At 40.9% G+C, this 22,334-nt stretch overlaps 1 protein-coding gene across 3 annotated transcripts in view; it reads left to right on the forward strand.

Annotated features, from left to right (window-relative positions):
* whrna (whirlin a) overlaps positions 1-22,334 on the forward strand; it is a 119,648-nt gene that overhangs the window by 82,759 nt on the left and 14,555 nt on the right. For 2 of the 3 annotated variants that reach the window (XM_069890163.1, XM_069890177.1), the window contains 4 exons: positions 435-641; positions 14,506-14,577; positions 16,064-16,610; positions 17,213-17,385. In XM_069890163.1, coding sequence (XP_069746264.1) covers positions 435-641; positions 14,506-14,577; positions 16,064-16,610; positions 17,213-17,385 — 999 coding nt within the window. The remainder of the gene's footprint in view (positions 1-434; positions 642-14,505; positions 14,578-16,063; positions 16,611-17,212; positions 17,386-22,334) is intronic. The other variant, XM_069890173.1, reaches the window with a different exon arrangement.

The following is a 22,334-nucleotide window of genomic DNA, read 5'->3' on the forward strand; positions in this document are numbered from 1 at the left end:
TTTTTTTTATTTAATTTTTTTATTTTTTACACAATAAACCATATTGACCAAAATACATACAGACATTTTTCTCTTGAATATATACAGTGTCATTTTCTCCCATTTTCCCCCCACCTCCCCTCCCTTCCCTCCCTCCCTCTCCCCCCTTCCCATTTATTCAAAGTTCAATCTATAAGATACATTTGATGCTGGTAAGTCTTACCAAGTCTTGATAAAGGATTCACACCTTAAATCTGGCGGACCATGTGTACTCTTGAATGCTAACTGTCCTGAGTTCCTTCAGTAATTTGTTGCTTGCTCATTCCTTCATTCCTGCTTGATGTCTGGAGCTATACAAGAATAATGTGTAACGGAGGTTAGAAAGTTGTAGACCTCACTTTGTGATTCCATCACTTAGCTGTGTAAGATTGTAATAGTGTTGTGTTCCTTGTTAGTTCTCTTTGCTATCAGAGGTGCGAGGTGTAATTACACCTCAGGATCTCGATCGATTTGACAGCATGGTACTGAGGCGCGAGATTGAGTCGATGAAAGCTCGACAGAATTCTAGCACTGGAACCGATTCCTACTCTACCATGTCCTATGGAGAGACTGCCTCGTCTTCTGGCAGTTACTACACATCCACCACATTGAGTTCTGCCAGAGTAAGTGACCACAGTTGGGGGAAATTGTTGCTTAATAGAGTGTCTGTTGTGATACCCGATGTAAAGCCCCTTTATGGTGATGAGACTCCAAGTTGATCATTAGGTCAATGCTACACGCAGAAACAATTGTAAGTTACTGATCTTGAGCCCAAAATAACATAACCGGCTCCCTTGCCCCTGCACCAGCCCCTCCACAGTGCATCCTTTCTGCATGCTACATTCTATCCTCCTCCCCCACCATCCCAACATGCTCCCACCTCTTCATCACTCATACTTTCCCCCCCTGCCCCACCCCCCCCGATTACACCATACACACCCTCCCTTCACCCTTTCCCACCTTGGGCTTGGGATGCTCCTGCTTCCACACTCCTGTAGTGAGGTTCCTGGAATCAGCTGGAAACCAACATGGGCAACCTGGCAAAGGGGTTCAGAGAGAACAGCCAACAAATTTGCTGTTATTTCAATGTATTTAATTATTTCAGTGGTTGGAAAGATTGACCTCCCAAAGGAGTGTTGTCGCTTATTGTGTTCTTTCAGCAAGAAAATGTGGGCCATTTGTGATGAGTGCAGATTATGCTTTGCTGATACAGTGCCATTTCTGATAATCTGGGTCGAAAATAGATCTGTAAATTCTACCCACTCTGCCATGGAACTTCTGCTCCATTAACCTCTGGACATTCGTGTCCCAGACATGCAGCAGTACTCTACACCGTCCTATCACTGATTGTCTCATTTATTTGAGCTAATGTTATTGTTTCCTCACTTTCTTTCCCATCTAATTATTTCAGGAACGTCTATTGTGGTTAATTGATCTTATGGAGGTACAACTTTTTCCGTGTGATCTTGACTGCAGTGGTTTCAGCGTGAATAGAGGCTCTGTATGGTTGCAGCTTTTGTTTCAGCTCTGAACCCTTGTGGTGTGGTGCGTGTGAATTCTGCATGTAACTTTCCTGATTCCTCGCTATCTTTATTTTGACCTAGATATCTTCAGTGCTATTTAAAAACACACACACACACACACACACACACACACACACACACACACACACACACACAGCCAGAGGAAATGGACTATGAGAAAGGGACAAAAATCAAAAGACCAGATGTGATCTTATCATTGGATTGTAGTCTATCCAAATGGAATGTTGTGTGGGAAGAGGAAGGGTAGTTGTGAAAGCATGTAACCAGCTACTCGGGCTGGACAGTGTACAAGGAATTTGCATCTGTTACGTAATTGATGATTGGTGGAGGAGGAGGCCACATTTAGAGGACAGACTGCTGTTGATGAGGTTGGAGGAAGTGCAAGTGAACCTTTGCCTTATCTGGGGCAAGGCGTTTAGGTGTGGATGAGGAAAGTGGTGTAGGGTCAGGTGCTGCCCCTCCTTCAGTCCCCGGAATTACATTAGAACCTCAAACTTCCACTCAATTACAAGGTTTTTCAGAACAATAGTTGCCCCAAAGTGATGGAGTAGCTAAAAAAGCCCATGTTCTTCTTTGTGCATTAACTATGGCACCATTTCATCAGATGCAAGGATCGACAACGAGATAGACAACAGACTCGCCAAGGCAAATAGCGCCTTTGGAAGACTACACAAAAGAGTCTGGAAAAACAACCAACTGAAAAACCTCACAAAGATAAGCGTATACAGAGCCGTTGTCATACCCACACTCCTGTTCGGCTCCGAATCATGGGTCCTCTACCGGCACCACCTACGGCTCCTAGAACGCTTCCACCAGCGTTGTCTCCGCTCCATCCTCAACATCCATTGGAGCGCTTTCATCCCTAACGTCGAAGTACTCGAGATGGCAGAGGTCGACAGCATCGAGTCCACGCTGCTGAAGATCCAGCTGCGCTGGATGGGTCACGTCTCCAGAATGGAGGACCATCGCCTTCCCAAGATCGTGTTCTATGGCGAGCTCTCCACTGGCCACTGTGACAGAGGTGCACCAAAGAAGAGGTACAAGGACTGCTTAAAGAAATCTCTTGGTGCCTGCCACATTGACCACCGCCAGTGGGCTGATATCGCCTCAAACCGTGCATCTTGGCGCCTCACAGTTTGGCGGGCAGCAACCTCCTTTGAAGAAGACCGCAGAGCCCACCTCACTGACAAAAGACAAAGGAGGAAAAACACAACACCCAACCCCAACCCACCAATTTTCCCTTGCAACCGCTGCAACCGTGTCTGCCTATCCCGCATCGGACTTGTCAGCTACAAACGAGCCTGCAGCTGACGTGGACATTACCCCTCCATAAATCTTCGTCCGTGAAGCCAAGCCAGAGAAAGAAGATAACAGATATGTTCATGAACAGCAGGAGATTAAATTTTCATTTAATGAAATGAGCTATGGCCTGGTGTGTGCCGAAGGAAAGGATGATAGAAGCAGATTTGTGGCTGAAAAAAAAAACATTTTTTGTCAGACTTTTATTGTTCTCCAAGGAGCTGCATGTTGCCATTCTTTATTTCGGCTTCATTTTCAAGGGCTTTGGTTGACTAGTAGGAGTGCTGGCCAGCAATGTGTCAAATTACAAATCACAGAGGTATTGCACTGGTAGCTTGACCTCTTGGATCAATTGTCAGTTTGAAAATAAATTTGAAGTCAACTCAGCAACAATAGGTCATTGAGAGCCCAAATTCCTGGAGCAGAAATAGAAGTACGCATTAATGAGATTTTTAAATCCACTGTTTAATTTGTCACACTAATCGCCCATGCATCTGCCATTGAAATAGATAATCACAAACTGAGACTGTGAACGTCACTGCAGATTCAGAGGCAGTTAGCTGATCCAGAAGGAGCTGAGGTTCCAGGATGGGGGAAAGCATGACCGTGCACCTCGCAGTGGGGAGCCAGTGTTTTGGGGTGGAGCCCGAATTTACGGGCATCCATCACAAGCTGGTGGGGCAAAAGTGCTGCAGCAAAGTTCATCACCCATCATTCTTCATCTGAAGATGCTGATGGAAAATATGCAAAGAATTCCATCTTGCTATCCACCAGCCCTGGATTCAGTAACTGCTAAACCTGACAACAGATAAAAGCATGGTGCTCAGCTTCAGGGGGAGCTCGAAATGGTTTGCTGGCACAAGCAAGCAACTTGAGATCATCAAGACTATGACTCACAAGCCATGACTCCTCACCAGAGTCCAGGGACAGTCCAGCTAACACCAAACACTCCTGAAATTATAAGCTGAGAGATTCCTCAATTGAACCTGAAGAATTGGTGATGGGATGTGAATTTTTAGGGCTGATGGAGGTTTCAATTATTCAAATAAATTTCTATTCCAGTGATGTGGGACCAGAGTCCTACAGAAGTCCAATTAGCCCTCAGCCTCAAAGGCTTACACAAACTATGGTCAATAAATGAGATCAAACAAAGTTGCTCCTGGCTTTATGAAATTAAATAAAGAAATGTTCAGGGAGAGGCATGGAATTAAATAGATGTGATGTGGATACATCTGATGTGGTTTTGGATGGAAAAAGGTCAGCTGTGAATTAATGGATTAATTAAATGATCCCAAAATCATTGCAGTTGCCTTTCAGGCACAAAATTCACAGCTTGATCAATTAACTGAATGTGCAGTGACTCATGAGTCAAACTAGGACACCAACACCGTCACGTTACTTGATATGATTTGCGTACCTTGGTCAGTTACTACACATCAAGGCCACATTTGGTCATCTCCCATTCACTCCATCCTGTAAATCTTCAAAGCACTGCCACTGGGTGGGGTTGAGCTGTGGAATGCAGACCATGTAATTGAATGAAGAGCGGGGTACAGGGACTGAATAGCCTCCACCTGCTTTCATCGTCCAGACAGGCTCTGTGCGTGCTCAAGTTCAAAGTTATTTTCAGAGTGTGTGTGTGTATATATATATATATGTGTGTGTGTGTGTGTGTGTGTGTGTGTGTGTGTGTGTGTGTGTGTGTGTGTGTGTGTATGTATGTATATATATATATAACATCCCTGAGATTTTTCCTCTAGGCAAGGCAGAATTTCAACTTATTGGTAGTGTAAACTATACTCAATACTAAAGAGAAAAATATAAACAAAAAAGGGAATGTAAACATATTGCAAATACAGAAAAAAATATTCAGTAATAAATAATGTACAAAGTAAGTCCTGTAAGTTTTGATTGCATCTGTTGTTTAGGACTCTGATGGTGGAGGGGTAGAAACTGTGCCTGAAGCTGGTTGTATAAGTCTTTGGCACGTATACTTCTTTCCTGATGGCAGTAGTGAGAACAGAGCGTTTGCTGGGTGGTGTTGATCCTTGATGATTGCTGCTGCTCTCCAACAGCAGTTCATGTATATTTGGTGGGGAGCGTGGTGCCTCTGAGCGTTAACCAGGGCTTTCTGCTCAGATGAATTGGAACACCCCCCCCCATTCAGGCTGTGATGCAGCTGGTCAGCACACTTTCCACCACACATCTGTGGAAGTTTGCTAAGGTTTCCGATGACATTTCAAACCTCCACAAACTCCTGAGGATGTAGAGGTGTTGCCGTGCTTCCTTCACGATGATAATACTATGTTGGGTCCAAGAAAGGTCCTCCGAGATGGTGATTCCCAGGAATTTAAATTTCCTCACTCTCTCCACCTCTGATCCCCTGTTGATTATTGGATCGTACACATCTGGTTTAACCTTCCTAAAGTCTACAATCAGTTCCTTGGATATGGTGACATTGAGTGAGAGCGTGTCGTTGGTGTACCATTCAGCCAAGTTTTCAATCTCCCTCCTGTATGCTGACTTATCACCCCCTTTTATACAGTCCACTATTGTGGTATCATCAGTAAGTTTATAAATTGTGTTGTTGTCGTACAGAGCTACACAGTCATAGGTGTGAAGTGAGTAGAGCCAGGGGCTAAGAACGCAGCCCTGTGGTGCTTTGGTGCAGAGATTGTGGAAATGTTCTTGCCAATCCTCACTGATTAGGGACTGGAAGTGAGGAAATCAGGACCTGAATATTGAGAGCCAGGTGTAATGCAGAGGCAGCATCCACCACTGGGCGGTGCTGATGCACTTTATTCAGAGGTCACACTACCTGCCAATCAAGGTCAGAAACTCACCCCAAGCCATCAAGGTGACGCTCACGATTGGCCCAGGTGAATCACCTCAGTTCACCCCTGCTGAGGCCTTGCACATTGGACACAGCCACCAACGGGGCCCATACTAGCCATATGATTGCCCCCCCCCCCCCCCCCCCCAGCTTTGCCCCCAGAACTATAAAAGGACCATGTGCTCCTTTGTTCTGCCTCTTTGGAGTCTTCGTGGATCGTGAGTATTACCTTTCAAACTGGGTTGGGTTGAGTCCTGAGGCTAAGTAGCAAGGGGTGCCCATACTGACCAAGGGATGGGGGCATGTACGATCGCCTAGAGCATGTGCATTGAATGTGTCTGTTACTGTAACTGTGTTAGTTTTGTCGGTTATCCCTTGTTGCTCTGAAGTGTATATTTTTCCCTGTGTGTGTGTGTGTGTGTGTGTGTGTGTGTGTGTGTTAAAGGTCTACTTGATAAACCAACCCCACTGCTTCCTCTTTTATGCCTTTTTAACTTTATTTAAAGATTTTATTACATGAATAAAACAAAGAAATTACATTTAAAGAAAAAATAAAAATGAAGTAAATATTGCAATACAACATTAATAACCTAACTTAAATCAATCTAACCCCCCCCATTTATACGACCACTAAAAAAAACTATATATAAAAAAACCCCACCCTTCCCCCCAAAATAAAGAGTGAAGAATTAATAAAGTTAGTAATATATATAAAAAAACTCACAAACAAAAGAAAATAACAAGTAAAAATATTAATAAAAATAAGTTATCAAATCTAAAATATCACACAAAACATATTTAAATCAGACTTAATTGCAAGTACTTAACAAATGGAGTCCACTTCAACTTATAAAAAGACATCTTATCTTGAATTGAAAAAGATATCTTTTCCATAATTAAACAAGACTTCATCTTTAAATACCACCTATCTAAGGTTAGTATATTTCTATCTTTCCAAGTAAGCACTATACATTTCTTAGCCACTGCTAAGGCTAAATAGACAAAAGAAATCTGATAATCATTTAAGCCTAAATCGATTAATGATTACATATTCCCTAATAAAAATATATCAGGATCTAATACAATATAGATATTATATCAACTATTAAATATAGATTGAATACCTTTCCAAAACTGTTGCAATTGATCACAAAACCAAACTGTATGTAAAAAAGTATTAGCCGTCTGATCACAACGAAAACAACAATCTACCTTACTAAGACCAAACTTTTTTAATTTCTCTGGTGTTAAATATAATTGATGTATAAAATTATAATTATTCATCGCTAATCTAGCATTAATCAATTTCCGAATACTATTCTGACAAATTTCCATCCAAGCTTCTTCAGCTATTATAAAACCTAAATCTTTTTCCCATTTCAACTTATCTTTATCCCAATCTGTCTTATTTTCATTTTCTTGTAAAATACAATACAAATCAGATATATACCCCTTTTTTAGTATAGAAAGTACATATTTCTCAAAACTAGTTTCAGGCAATAAAATCATATGTCGGCCACATACCTGTTTTACAAATGATCTTAACTGATAATATAAAAATACAGAATTTCCACTAATACCAAATTTCCTGTGAAATTCCTCAAAAGAACAAAAACATCCTTCAAAAAAACAATCTGATAATTTTTTTATTCCTTTCCTTTCCCATTGTTTCAAAGTAATATTGGAGACTGTAAAAGGAACAAGTTGATTATTATATAATGGCAATCGCCCAGACCATTTATTTTTAAGCCCCAATTTATTAAGTTTACTTGTCCATAAATTCAATAAATGATTCAATATTGGTACATCATAAGTTCGTAATAAATTTTTATTCCATCGAAACAAAAACTCACGTGGAATTTTTTCTGAAATAACTGTCATTTCTATCTTTGCCCAACTAGGTGGGTCCTCCATATTCATTAATGCACTAAGAAATTTAAATTGAGCTGCCTCATAATAATATTGAAAATTCGGTAATCTCAAACCTCCAAATTGAAAATCCCACATCAACTTTCTCATTGCTACCCTCGGAAATTTTCCCTTCCATAAAAAATCTCTAACTGCTTTATATAGATCCTTAAAAAAACTTTTTTTAAAAAATAAGGAATTGATTGAAACAAATACTATCCGAGGAAAAATATTCATTTTTATAGTGTTAGTCCTCCCCAATAAACCTAAAGGTAAATCCTTCCACCTAATCAAATCTAACTTAATCTTTTTTATTAAAGGAAGATAATTAATTGAATATAAATCTTGATATTCTGTATTAACATTAATTCCTAAATATTAAATTTGTTTAGTCCATTTCAAATTTATAATATTTTTATATATTGAATAATCATTTTTACAAATTGACAAAATTTCACTTTTAGCCCAGTTTACCTTATAACCAGATAATTGACCATAAGTTTCTAAAGATTCTTGAATTGCTGGTAAAGAAATATCAGGATCCACCAAACATAATAAAACATCATCAGCAAATAAATTAATCTTATATTCCTCATTCAAAACTCTCATACCTTTAACATTTTCATTTTGACGTATTAATTGTGCCAAAGGTTCAATAACTATAGCGAATAAAGCAGGTGACAATGGACATCCTTGCCTAGTAGACCTTGTTAAATCAAAGGATTCTGAAATCTGCCCATTAGTAGCAACTCTAGCCTTCGGACTATTATATAAAGCCTTTATCAATCCAATAAACGAGGAACCAAAACAAAATTTTTCAAGTACTTTAAATAAAATCTTCCATTCCACTCTATCAAAAGCCTTTTCTGCATCCAACGAAACCACTATTGGATAATTCATTTGAGATTTAGATTTGTTTATCAAAGTTATTAAATGCAAAATATTATCAGATGCATATCTATTTTTTTATAAATCCTGTTTGATCTTTATGTATTATTTTAGGTAAATATTGAGCTAATCTATTAGCCATAACTTTAGCTACAATTTTATAATCCACATTTAACAACGAAATTGGTCGATAAGAAGAAACCTGTAAAGAATCTTTATTTTTTTTTGGTATAACTGTAATTATAGCATTAGAACAAGATTCAGGTAATTGAAAAGTTTTATAAATTTGCTGTATTACATCCTTATAAATAGAAGATATATCAACATAAAAAGTTTTATAAAACTCTATAGAAAACCCATCTTCACCAGGTACCTTTCCATTTGGCATATCTCTTATTACCATTTCAATTTCATTTTCTGTAAAAGATTTATCCAACTCTTGTCTATCTTCTTGATTCAATTGTGGCAATTTAATATTTTTCAAAAAAGAATCTTGCATCTTCAGCTACATCTTTACATTCTGAAGTATATCATTTTTTAATAAAAATTACAAAATTCCTCATTAATTTCTTTTTGTCAAAAAGTAATACCCAATTTCTTTCTAATTGCTGGTATAATCCTAGATAATTGTTCTTTTTTCAACTGCCATAAAAGAACTTTATGAGCTTTCTCACCCCATTCATAAAACTTATGTTTAGTTCGATTCATACCGATATGTTTGTAACTCATTATATTTAAATTTTAAATTAGTTAACTGATTCTTTTGCATTTCAGTAGGATTTTTTTGAAATTCTTTTTCAGTAACAGTTATCTTTTTCTCTAAATCTTCAATCTCTCTTTCTTTACTTTAGAAGCATAACTAATAATTTGACCTCGTAAAAAAGCTTTCATTGCATCCCATAAAACAAAATGACTAGAAACAGAATTAATATTATTACTAATAAAAACCTCAATTTGTTTTTTTAAATAACTATAAAATTCTGGTTTTTGTAATAGCATAGTATTAAATCTCCATCTTGGGGTTCTCTGATCATCTTGCAAACTCTGATATTCTAATAATAGTAATGAATGATCTGAAACCAACCTTGCCTTATAATCCACAGATATAACTCTATCCCTCTTTTATTCCTGAAATAAAAGTTCATTTTGTACCCTCCACCTCGGTCTGGTTCTTAACCTGTGGGACCCACACGAACCCGAACAACACCAGCTCTTGGAGTTTGCTGATCAGTTTTGAGGGAATGATGCTGTTTAATGACGAATAACGTGTATCCTGATGTATGCATCTTTGCTATTCAGGTGTTCCAGGGCATTGTTTAGACCCTCTGAGATGGTGTACTTGCTCACTGTGTCGTGTTCTGTATGTTAACCCCAATATCAACACAGTTACAGAGAATCGGGCACCAGGTCCTCCAGATGATGCTCCAACCTGTGGGTGGATGAGCAGCAGGTAAAGAAATCCAGTCAGCTGACAAATGACCAATCATTGAATTACCCACTGTCATGCACAGTGACAAGGCTGCCCTCTAGAGCACAAGCATCCTGGTATATTCACTCTCTCCAGTGATCACATCTTTTCTGTACTATGGTTAGAGAATTTTCATGAGGCAACTTTGGTGATTTGTCTCCAGAACTTTGAGATTCCTGTTGTAGTTGGTCCATGTTTCTGAACATGATATACCTGGAGATCAGATATACCTGGAGGACCATCAGGTTTGTTTTGATTTTGATCTCTTGATCATTAAGCAGACAACCAAAGGTAGAGAGAGGAGCATTCTTCAAAGTGTGCATGCCTTTAACATTTGCAATGAGGTAAAGTAGAGGAACAGAATTGCAGATGTGGGGATCTTAAATGAATAAAGAGAAGCTGAAGGAACTCAGAGGGTTTAGGTGTTTTAAAAAGAATAGGATGGAAGGTAGAAAAGGTGGGGGGAGTAGCATTACTGGTCAGGGATAGTATCATGGCTGTAGAAAGGGAGGACACTGCAGGAGTGTTCACTGAGTCGGTGTGGGTGGAATACAGAAATAGGAAGGGAGCTATCACTGTGCTGGGAGTAGTCTACAGGCCCCCAAGTATCTCTCTGGATACAGAGGAACAGATAAGCAGGCAGACTTTGGAATGGTGCAGGAAATACAGGGTTATAGTTATGGTTGAGTTCACCTTCCCTAATATTGACTGGCACCTACTGACTGCAAGAGGAATAGATGGGGCTGAATTTGTCAGGTATGTACAAGAAGGATTTCCGATGCAGTATGTGGACTTGCTGAGGAGAGGAGAGCCAAACTGGATCTGGTTCTGGGGAATGAACCTGGTCAGGTGGTGGACCTCTCTTAGCTTCAACATACGTATGGAAAAAAAAAACAGTCAAAATGGGAAAGTGCTTAATTGGGGAAGGGATAATTACAAAGTGATGAGGCAGGAACTAGCGAGAATAAATTGGAAATAGTTGTTCAAGGCTGAAAGCATAAAAGTAATGCGGAGGAAGTTTAGGGACCACTTGTTCTGGGTTCAGGATAGGTTTATCCCACTGGGACAAGGAAAAGATGGTAGGAAAAGGGAACCGTGGCTGGTGAAGCAGGTGAGGCAAATAGTCAAAGGAAGAAGGAAGCATATGTTGGATTTAGGAAGCAGGAAACAGGAAGGGCTCAAGATAAGTATATGGTAGCCAGAAAGGAGCTTAAGGAAGGACTTAGGAGAGCTCAAAGGGGGCATGAGAAGGTCTTGATATGTAGGATTAAGGAGAACCCTAAGGCATTCTTTATGTATGTGAAGAACAGAGGATGACAAGAATGAAGGTGAGGCTGCTAAAGGCAACAAATGACTGAGGAGGTCCTAAATGAATACTTTGCTTCAGTATTCACAAGCGATAAAGACCTTGATTAGGGTGAGGTCGGAATAGAATAGGCCTGTTTGCTGGACAATGTGGAGATTAAGGAAAAGGAAGTGTTGGATCTTCTTAAAAACATCAAAGCTATAAGTCCCTGGGGTCAGACGTGATATACCCCCAGACTACTGTGGGAAGGGAGAGAAGAGATGGCTGGGGCAGTGGCTATGATCTTTGAATATTCTTTCACTTCAGGGGAGGTGCCAGAGGATTGGAGAATGACCAATCTAGTCCCATTATTTAAAAAAGATAATAGGGAGAACCCTAGGAATTATAGACCGGTGAGTCTTACATCAATGGTGTGCAAACTAATGGAGAGCATTCTTAAGGATGCAGTTGGAGTTCTATGAGCATTTGGAGAAGTACAATCTACTCAAGGATCATCAGCATGGGTTTGTGAAAGGAACGTCATGCCTCACGAGTCTAATTGAGTTTTTTGAGGAGGTAACAAAAGAAATTGATGAGGGTAGGGTGGAAGATGTGGTCTACATGAATTTTAGTAAGGGATTTGATGAGGTCCAGACGAGACTCATCCAGAAAGTCCTGAGGCATGGTATCAGTGGAACCTTGGCAATGTGGATTAAAAACACTAGTCAATGACTAGTGGAGTACCGCAAGGATCTGTTCTGGGACCCCTGCTCTTTGTGATTTTTATAAATAAGCTGGATGAAGAGGTGGAAGGATGGGTCAATAAGTTTGTGGATGCCGTGAAGGTCGGAGGAGTTGTGGATGGAGCTGAAAGTTGTCAAAGGTTACAGGAGGATATAGACGGGATGCAGAGTTGGACAGAAAAGTGGCAGATGGAGCTCAATCTTGATAAGTGTGAGGTGATGCATTTTGGAAGGACAAACCAGAAGACTGAGTACAGGGTTAATGGTCAGTTACTTAAGAGTGGATGAACAGAGGGACCTTGGGGTTCAAATCCTTGCACAGGTTGATAGGATAGTTAATGCCTATGGGATGTTGGGCTTCATTAAAAGGAGTCGAGAAGTCATATTTGCAACTCTTCAAATCTTTGGTAAGACCACACTGAGAGTATTGTGTTCATTTCTGGTCACCTCATTATAGGAAGGATGTCGAAGCTATGAAGATTTACTTGATGCTGCCTAGATTGGGGAAACAAATCTTGTGAGGCAAGGTTAGCAAAGCTGGGACTTTTCACTTTGGAGCTAGAAGGATGAGAGGAGACTTGATAGAAGTTTACAAGATGATGAGAGGCACAGATAGTGTGGTCAGCTTGCGCTGTTTTCCAGGGCAGGATCAACAAACACCAGAGGACATCTGTGCAAAGTTGAGGGAATTTTCACTCAGAGGGTGGTAAATTTATGGAATTTTCTGCCACAGGAAGTGATTGAGCCCAGTTCCATAGCTATATTTAAGAGCAAGTTAGATTTAGTACTTGTGACTAGTGGGATCAGGGAATATGGAGAGAGAGCTAGAACAGGGTGTTGAGTGGATGATCAGCCATGATCAAAATGAATGGCAGTGTAGGCTTGAAGGGCCAAATGGCCTACTCCTACACCTATTTTTTATGTTTCTATGAGGCATCAGGGATGTTTTGTTTTACACAGAGTTTTGGGTGTATGGAATGCTTTGCCAGGGATGGTGGTGGAAGCTAAAACATTGGGGGCATTTAAGAGACTCTTAGACAAATGGATGAATGAAAAGTGGAGGGTTATGGGGTAAGGAGGGTTTAGTACTTTTTTTCTTTTTTAGGAAGGAATATATGGGTTGGCACAACATTGAGGGTCGAAGGACCTATACGTGCTGTATTGTTCTATGTGTAGGGTCGGGCAGTATCTGTGGAGAGAAATGCTCAGTCAGTATTAGGGTTGTGACCTTTACTGACACTCCAAATGAGATGTAATTTTGGGTGTTTAATTAGGAATCTATTCAACAGGATTCAAACAGTTGAAGTGAAATGAAATACTACGGCCATTGAAGTAAGTGCGAAAGATGGAAAACAGCAACTGAATGTTTATCCTTCATCAGTAAGTTGTTTACTTTGCAGCTTTTATCGAGTGCATGTTGAATTATTTGACGATGTCAATGAGATGTTCGTATGTGAAGCCACAAGTACAATGTGCATTTAGCAGGATGTATACTGGAGTAAGAGTCACATTTGCTGAACAACAGTACCAGTTGGGTGATTCCTGGGAGTTACTATGTTGAGGATCTTTCCTGGACTCAACATACAAATGCCATCACGAAGAAAGCACATTGGTGCCTCTACTTCATCAAGAGTTTGCAAATGTTTGTTATGGCGTCGAAAACCATGGCAAATTCTATGGACATGTAGTGGAAAATATGACCGGCTGCATCGTGGTCGGGTATGGCAGCACCAATATCTCTCAGCGGCAATCCCTGTTAAATGTAGTGGACACAGCCTAGTACATCTCCCCACCATCGAGGAAATCTACATGGAACGCTACCATTGGGGAGCAGCAGAATTCAAGGATCCATGCCACCCTTGACATGCCCTGATTTTGCTGCTGCCATCAGGAAAGAGATATAGGTGCCACAAAACTCTTACCACCAGGTTCAGGAACAGCTGCTACCCCTCCACCATCAGACTCCGAAACAACAAACTCAATCAGAAACTCATTTATCGACTCTGCATACTTTTTGGTTATTGAATATTTATTTTCTGTTCTCCACACTTTGTTTACACTTCTCTCTTTTGTATATGCATCTTTTCTTGGGTACTGCTTTTTTGCTCGAGAGGTGAGTGGAAACGCTGCCCTTGGGGAAAAAGAATCTCAGGGTGGGTATGTGATGTCATGCATATACTCTGACAATAAATCTAAACTTTGACTGTAAGGGGATGCCACTGTTTACTGGCCTTGTTTATGGAAGGCCATGCACTTCAGTGTGTGCACCTATCATCACTGGGGTTAGCTTTTCCTCTGACTGAAAGAATAAATATTGACCAGGCACCCGATGCATAGCATGCCCGACACTCACTTTCATTGCCTTTGATGGACTGAAGTTTGAGGTTGATAATGTGTATTCACTATTCCTTGTTTTACACTTTTGCAAAATATGCTCAGAGTTTAGGGACCATGCCCAGGAGTCTGTTGAATGGAGAGCAGGAATCTGTCCTGATTGTATTGTCTGTTCTCACATGCAGAGTGACGCAGATCTCATGGTGACCACGAACCAGCAGCAAGGAGATCCTGGAGGTTTGCCCGATATCTCTCTGGTGAGCATTTTACTCACCCTGCTCCGTGGCCTGCCTTGTAAATCACTTTTCATAAGTTTTATTAATGTGGCTTGATGCTTGCTTTTACCAGTGTAGAAGAAAAGCTGTCCTCATATTTTGCTCATATCTTGACGAAAGCTCAGTCCTGACACATTGGTTATATATTTTTGCCTCTTACTGATGTTGAGGGACCTGTTGAGTTTCTCCAGTACTTTTGTGTATTTACTCTCCCACCAGTGTTTAGCCTTTGCATTCTGTTTTTAAATATAAAATTCCATAATGATTCCACAAATTCTGAAAGTTTTTTGTTCTAAAAGTTTTTTATTTGTAAAAAGTTCACTCTCCAAAATTGAGTGCAAGATGTAAACCAAGAGGTGTTGAGAAAGAAAGGACAGAGATAAAGTCCATCTTCAGTATCAACTTCCTCACTACCAGTGGAGCAAACTGTAGACATTGTTTGCCTTCAAGTTATGGTGACCCTAAACCAGTGTTTTTCAAACTGCCCCTTACACTCTCAATTCCACCTGAAGCAATCCCTATGTCATAAGTGCTCTGATTAATAATGGATTGCTTCAGGTGGTGTGTGAGTGGAAAGAAAAAGGTTGAAAACCACTGTTTTAATCATACCTCGTTGACTCGTTATGTGCACAGTTTCCTAACTCCAAAGGAAATGGGCCAATGACAATTTTTCTCAAGCAAAATATTTCAATAACATTTGGGTCTAGAGCAGTGGTTCTCAACCTTCCCTTCCCACTCACATCCCACCTTAAGCAATCCCATACCAACCACAGACCACTATAGCATAGGGATTGCTTCAGGTTGAATGTGAGATTAAGGGGGCAATTTGAAAAACACTGCCCTGAACTATTAAGGCAGCACAAAGACAGAGGCACAGGAGGAGGCTTCAGCTTGATACACCTTGTGGACAAATACAATGGCAGCCCATAGGGGAATTTACACTGATTTTTACACTGAATTACACCACCACAAAACAGGACTGTTGTAAAAACGCTAATGCTCATCAAAGAAGATGACCTTTATATCCTTCCAAACCAATAATAATGTGTTGACTCTGCACTGGCACAGCTAGCCACATGACTCAAAGGCAATCAGTGATGGGCTGTAAATCTTGTCTTGCCCGTAGGGTCATTCTGGGAACAAATCATTCAAAGTGGAGGCAGAGAAGCCTGATGCAAGGTCTTGACCTGAAATATTGACCATCCCTTTGCTTGCACAGATGCTGCCTCACCCAATGGGTTTCTTCAGCAGCTTATCCTTTGCTGATTAAACATAGTTCTGGAAAACTTCTTTTAAAGCAAGTTTAATTGATTCCAGTTTGACCCTGGAGTAGAATGAGGTTTTTGCTCTTTAAAGAGGTCCAGGTAAACTGTCCATTTCCTCCATGGCAATTTCAATTGCAGTCTCCCATATGGAGAAAGTTTTCCAATTCTAAATAAAGTTGCAATTATTTTGTTTGATTTTTTAGGACAACGTGCAGTTATTTACTGAAAATGCATCTGACTTGAAGTCTTCTCCACCAGAGTCTCCCAACCCTTCCTTTTCACAGCAACAGACGCTCAAAGACACGCCAAAACGGAGCTCATCAAAGTCATCACATTCTGGCCTTTTCTTCATAGCTCCTCAAAGTCCTTCAATAACCACCACAAACATTGATAGTGATGCCACTAGTGACCGTTCATCTCTTGCCTCGTCTTCAATCGTTTCATTGGATGAGTCAGTTTGTATGATCAACCCTAAAAACTTGAAAACACCAAGCCCGGGGAATGAGGTGCTACCCCAACTCACTCACGTCACCCAGCATCTCATTGGACCCTTTCCCAGAGTCAAGTCTCCAGCGCAGCAGCTGTCCTTGGCTGGCTCTCCATCACCACCGATTCTCCCTCCTCCTGCCTCTACAGACAAGACTGAGCCACAGTTAGCAGCAGCCAATCAACACTTTGTAATGGTGGAGGTGCATCAGGCAAACAGCGAACCTGATGTGAATGAAGTCAGAGAATTGCCCCACTCAAGAGGTAAGCACCACTCACACTCTCCTGGTGCTGATCTTTCATCAATTATGGCTTTTCATCTTAATTTTTCAAAAATGTGATTTTTTATTTCCTAGCGAATACAAAACGGAAGTGAAATACAAGAACTGAGCAAACAAAAAGAAGCTAAAGGGATTCAGTGAGTCAGAGAGCATTATTGAAGCAAACTGGTCAATCAGTGATTCCAGTTGGGACTCTTTTTCAGGACCCCACTGAGAGTGCTACCTCTGGGCAGGGGAGATGGTGAGCAAGAGAAAAGGAGGGGCCAAGATAGGATACTGGACAATTGAAGATAGGATCTCCTTTCCCACTGATCTGAAATGCTGACTGTTCATTTCTCTTCACGAATGCTGCCTAACCCAATGAATCCCTTCAATTTCTCATTGCTCACTCGTTTCCAGATTTGTTCTTTGAGATTCTCAGTAACAAAAATCTTTGCAGGGCAAAGAAAAGAAAGGCAACTGGATAGACCAAAGCATTGGTATTTGCAGTCACTATTCTATACAGAGCCTTTTACTTGTGTTCCAAGGATTTGAGCAGAGTTTATTTTTGATCACTAACTGATCTTGTGTTCCTTTTCCCATCAGCTGCAGCCCTATGCCAGTTATCTGACACTGGGCAAACTCTCAGCGAGGACAGTGGGGTGGATGTTGCTGAAATGGGAAGCAGCAGCAAGGACGGCAGTCCAGGATCTGCAGGCAGCAATGTCTCCAACAGCACAGTCAGGAGAGGTAGCAATCCGGATGGCCTCTCAAAGCCAGTAAGTAAAGTTTGATGCTGCTCTGTTCCTGACTAAGAGAGTCATGGTTATTTCATTTTAAAGTATTTTACTGAAATTTACAAAGAACTATAGAAAATTACTGCACAGAAAAAAGGCCATTCAGCCCTTCTGGTCTGTGCTGACCAATAAAACTATCAAGTTCCACTGACCTACACTCATTCTATAGTCCTCCAAACCACTCCTATCCGTGTATTAATCCAATTTATTTTTAAAACTCTAGATTGAATCTGTATTCACTACATCAGATGGCAACGCATTCCACACTCCTACCACTCTCTGAGTAGAAAACTTTCCCATTTCAGCCTAAAGCTATGACCTCTCGCATTTATCTCCCCCCCCCCCCCATCTTAGTAGAAACATTCTATGCACATCTACTCTGTCTATACCCCTTATAATCATATAAACCTCTATCGAGTCTCCCCTCATTTCTTCATTCCAAGGGCTAATCCTAACCTGTTTAATCTTTCCTAGTAATGCAACTACTGAAGATCCTGCAACATCTTAGTAAATTTTCTCTGCACTCTTTCAGTCTTATTGATATCTTTCCTGCTACTGGGTGACCAGAATTGCACACAATATTTTTTTGAAAATGTTATTTAATTTCACATGTGCATTAAAACCTGAACATAAATTTCTTGTTCAAAAACATTAAAAATTAATACAAAATGATTTTTTTTAAAATTCCCATCATCCTGCCCCTCCCCCTAACAGCCCAATAAAAAGAAAGGAGAAAAAGGAAGAAAAAGAGAACATCTGGATATTTATTTAAATAAAAACTTACTAAAACTATCAAATAAAAATGTTATTCAGTTGGAAGATTCAGGGTGGGTGATTACAGCCTAATTCCTACAATTTGAAAATAAGGTTTCCAAATCTTTTGAAAAATTTCAATTTTATTATGTAAATTATATGCGGTATACAACTACTTATTTCAGTATGCCATCTACTCATTCCCAACACATTTTCTAGCTACCGCTAAGGCTATTTTAATAAATTATTTTTGATATTTATTTAATTTTAATTTCAATTCTGTGTCAAAAATATTTTAACTTTTGTAACTCTTTCCAAAAATAAATCCAATTCTATCCAAAAGCATCTTAATTTTGAACATTCCCACATAGAATGTAAGAAAGTCTATTCTTCATTACATCTAAAACATTATCTGAAAAATTAGAATTTAATCTATTTAATTTCTGTGGAGTAAGATATAATTGATGTAAAAAATTATATTGTACCATTCTGTACGGGACATTAATTGTATTAGTCATACTATCATATAACAATTATAATACCGAAATAGGCCGTATCAGCCCTTCTGGTCTGTACCGATTTAAGTGAAACTTCACTATTTCCACCTAGGTGCTCCCTGCCCATAACCCTCCAACCCCTTCACACCCATGGACTCATCCCATGAGAATTAAATGACAGAATTGACCCTGCTGCAACTACCTCTGCCGGAAGGTCATTCCACTCAGCTACCACTCTCTGAATGAAGAAGCTTCCTCTTATGTTACTTCTAAATTTTGCCCCCTAACCCTTAACTCATGACCCCTCTTCCAATCTCCCCAACCCTCAAGGGGAAGAGCCTATTCACATGTACTCTATCTATTCCCCTCATAATTTTATATACCTCTGTCAAATCCCCTCTCAACCTACTACACTCCAATGAATAAAGACCCAATCTACTCAATTTTTCTCTGTATTCTAGACACTGCAATCCAGGCAACATTTTAGGAAATCTTCTCTGCACCCTCTCCTACCTTACTGATATCCCTCCCAAAATGAAACTCTTCACACTTATCTACATTAAACTCCATCTGCCACCTTTCAGCCCATTCTTCTAAGCAGTCCAAATCCTTCTGCAGTCCACGAAAACCATCTTCACTATCAACAATTCCCCCTATTTTTGTATCATCCGCATATTTACTCACCCAATTTACCACTCCATCATCCAAATCATTAATATAAATGACGGAACAACAAAGGACCCAACACCGATCCCTGAGGCACACCGCTCATCACTGGCTTCCATTCTGACAGACAGTTGTCCATCGTGACTCTCTGGTGCCTATCTTCTAGCCACCATTGAACCCATCTGACTACCTCAACATCTATCCCTAGTGACTGAATCTTCCTCACTAACCTTCCATGTAGAACTTTATCAAAAGCCTTTCTTTGGCTTGGCTTCGCGGACGAAGATTTATGGAGGGGGTAAATGTCCACGTCAGCTGCAGGCTCGTTTGTGGCTGACAAGTCCGATGCGGGACAGGCAGACACGGTTGCAGCGGTTGCAGGGGAAAATTGGTTGGTTGGGGTTGGGTGTTGGGTTTTTCCTCCTTTGCCTTTTGTCAGTGAGGTGGGCTCTGCGATCTTCTTCAAAGGAGGTTGCTGCCCGCCAAACTGTGAGGCGCCAAGATGCACGGTTTGAGGCGCTATCAGCCCACTGGCGGTGGTCAATGTGGCAGGCACCAAGAGATTTCTTTAGGCAGTCCTTGTACCTTTTCTTTGGTGCACCTCTGTCACGGTGGCCAGTGGAGAGCTCGCCATATAACACGATCTTGGGAAGGCGATGGTCCTCCATTCTGGAGACGTGACCCACCCAGCGCAGCTGGATCTTCAGCAGCGTGGACTCAATGCTGTCGACCTCTGCCATCTCGAGTACTTCGACGTTAGGGATGAAAGCGCTCCAATGAATGTTGAGGATGGAGCGGAGACAACGCTGGTGGAAGCCTTACTGAAATCCAATAGACCATGTCTACCTTCATCAACCTTTCTAGTCACTTCCTCAAAAGAATTAAATAAGATTTGTCAAACATGACCTACCCTTCACAAACCCATGTTGGGTGTCCCTGATAAATCCCTGCCCCTCTAGATACTTATACATACTATACCTAAGAATACCTTCCATAAGTTTACCCACCACCGATGTCAAACTTACTGGCCAATAATTTCTGGGCCTACACCATGAGAACTTTTTAAACATGTTTGCAACATGCCAATCCTGCAGCACCACACCCTTCTGTTGAAAAATCACTGTCAGAGCCTCCTCTATTTCCTCCCTGACTTCCCTTAAGGTCTTGGGGAAAATCCCATTGGGACCCGGAGACTTATCCACTTTTATAGAAGTTTTAACACCCCCTCTTTCCTAATCCCTATCTTTTCCATAACTGCCCCTTTTGCCTCAATTATCCTACACAATTCCATATGCCGATGAGAAGAATTCATTCAATATCTCTCCCATCTCATTTGGCTCGTCACACATTCGTCTGATCCGATTCTCTAGTGGACCAATTCTATCCTTCACTCTCCTTTTGCTATTCACATATTTGTAAAAACCCTTCGGATTTACTTTCACCCTATTTGCTATAGCCACCTCATACCTTCTTTAGCTTTCCTAATTTCCTTCTTAAGCTTCTTTCTACAATCTATGTATCTTTCAAGCAACTCGTCAATCCCTTGCTTCCTGTATTTAATATAGGCCTCCCTCTAATCTCAAACCAACTTCCTATCTCCCTTGAAAACCATGGCTCTCTTGAACATTTGGCCCTGCCTTTTATCCTAACAGGAACATAAAGATTCTGCATCCTCAAAATCTCACCTTTAAATGCCCTCCAATTCTCCTCCAACTCCTTCCAAAAAAACAAATGAGCCCAAACCACTCCCTGCAAATCCCTTCTCATTTCATCAAATCTGGCTTTCCCCCACTTAAAGACCTTCATCGTTGGACCAGACCTATCCCTTTCCATAATTATGTTGAAACTAATGATACCATGATCACTACATCTGAAGTGCTCCCCAACGCACACCTCCGTCACCTGCCCTCTTTCATTCCCCAACAGTAGGTCCAACATTGCCCTCTCTCTAGTGGGTACCTGAACATATTGCTGCAAAAAGCAATCCTGCACACATTTTACAAACTCTAAGCCATCCAGCCCTTTCACTGACTGCGTCTCCCAATCTATATTAGGAAAATTAAAATCCCCAACTAACACAACTCTGTGCTTATTGCACAGCTCAGCTATATCCTTACACATCTGCTCCTCTAGTTCTTGCTCCCCACTAGGAGGTCTATAATACACCCATTATAATTGTAACCTCACCTTTTCTATTTTTTAATTCCAAACTGCCTCCCTTGACGAGCCATCCAATCTATCAAGCCTCAGCACTGCTGTAATATTTTCCTTAACAAGCAATGCCGCACCCCCCCCAACAACCCTCCAATTCTATCACATCTAAAGCAGCGAAATCCCAGAATATCTAACTGCTAGTCACATCCCTCCTGCAACCACGTCTCACTAATCACCACCACATCATACTGCCAAGTGTCCGCACCTTCAGCTCATCCACCTTCCTTACAACACTCCTTGCATTGAAGTAAATGCACTTCAGAGACCTCCCGCATCTTACCCCCTGCCTATCCCCCTCTTTACTGTCCACACGATTATTTGTTACCATGATCCCTTTCTTCCATGATCAACTGCCATTCCACCCCCAAATTTTGTCTATAAGCCTTTCCTCTTGGCCAACAAAATCTCTCTCTGCTGTCCTCCCTTATATGGACCCTCAACCATACTAGTTTAAATCTCCCTTAGTAGCCCTAGCAAATAGCCCCACCAGGATCCTGGTTCCTCTGGGATTCAGATGCAACACATCCAGTACAGGTCCCACCTCCCCCAGAATAGGTCCCAGTGATCCAAGAACTTGAATCCCTATCTCCTACTCCACTCCTTTAGCCACATATTCAACCTCCACTTGATTCTATTCCCGCCCTCACTACCACGTGGCACAGAAAGTAATCCAGAGATTACCCCCCCCCCCTCCCTTGGGGTCCTTCTTCTCAGATCCCTACCTAACTCCCTATATTCATTTTTTAGGACCACTTCCTCCTCCTTTCCTACGTCATTGATACCAACATGTACCATGACCTC

The sequence above is a fragment of the Narcine bancroftii genome, chromosome 1 (assembly GCF_036971445.1).
Source record: "Narcine bancroftii isolate sNarBan1 chromosome 1, sNarBan1.hap1, whole genome shotgun sequence".
Taxonomy (NCBI): Eukaryota; Metazoa; Chordata; class Chondrichthyes; order Torpediniformes; family Narcinidae; genus Narcine; species Narcine bancroftii.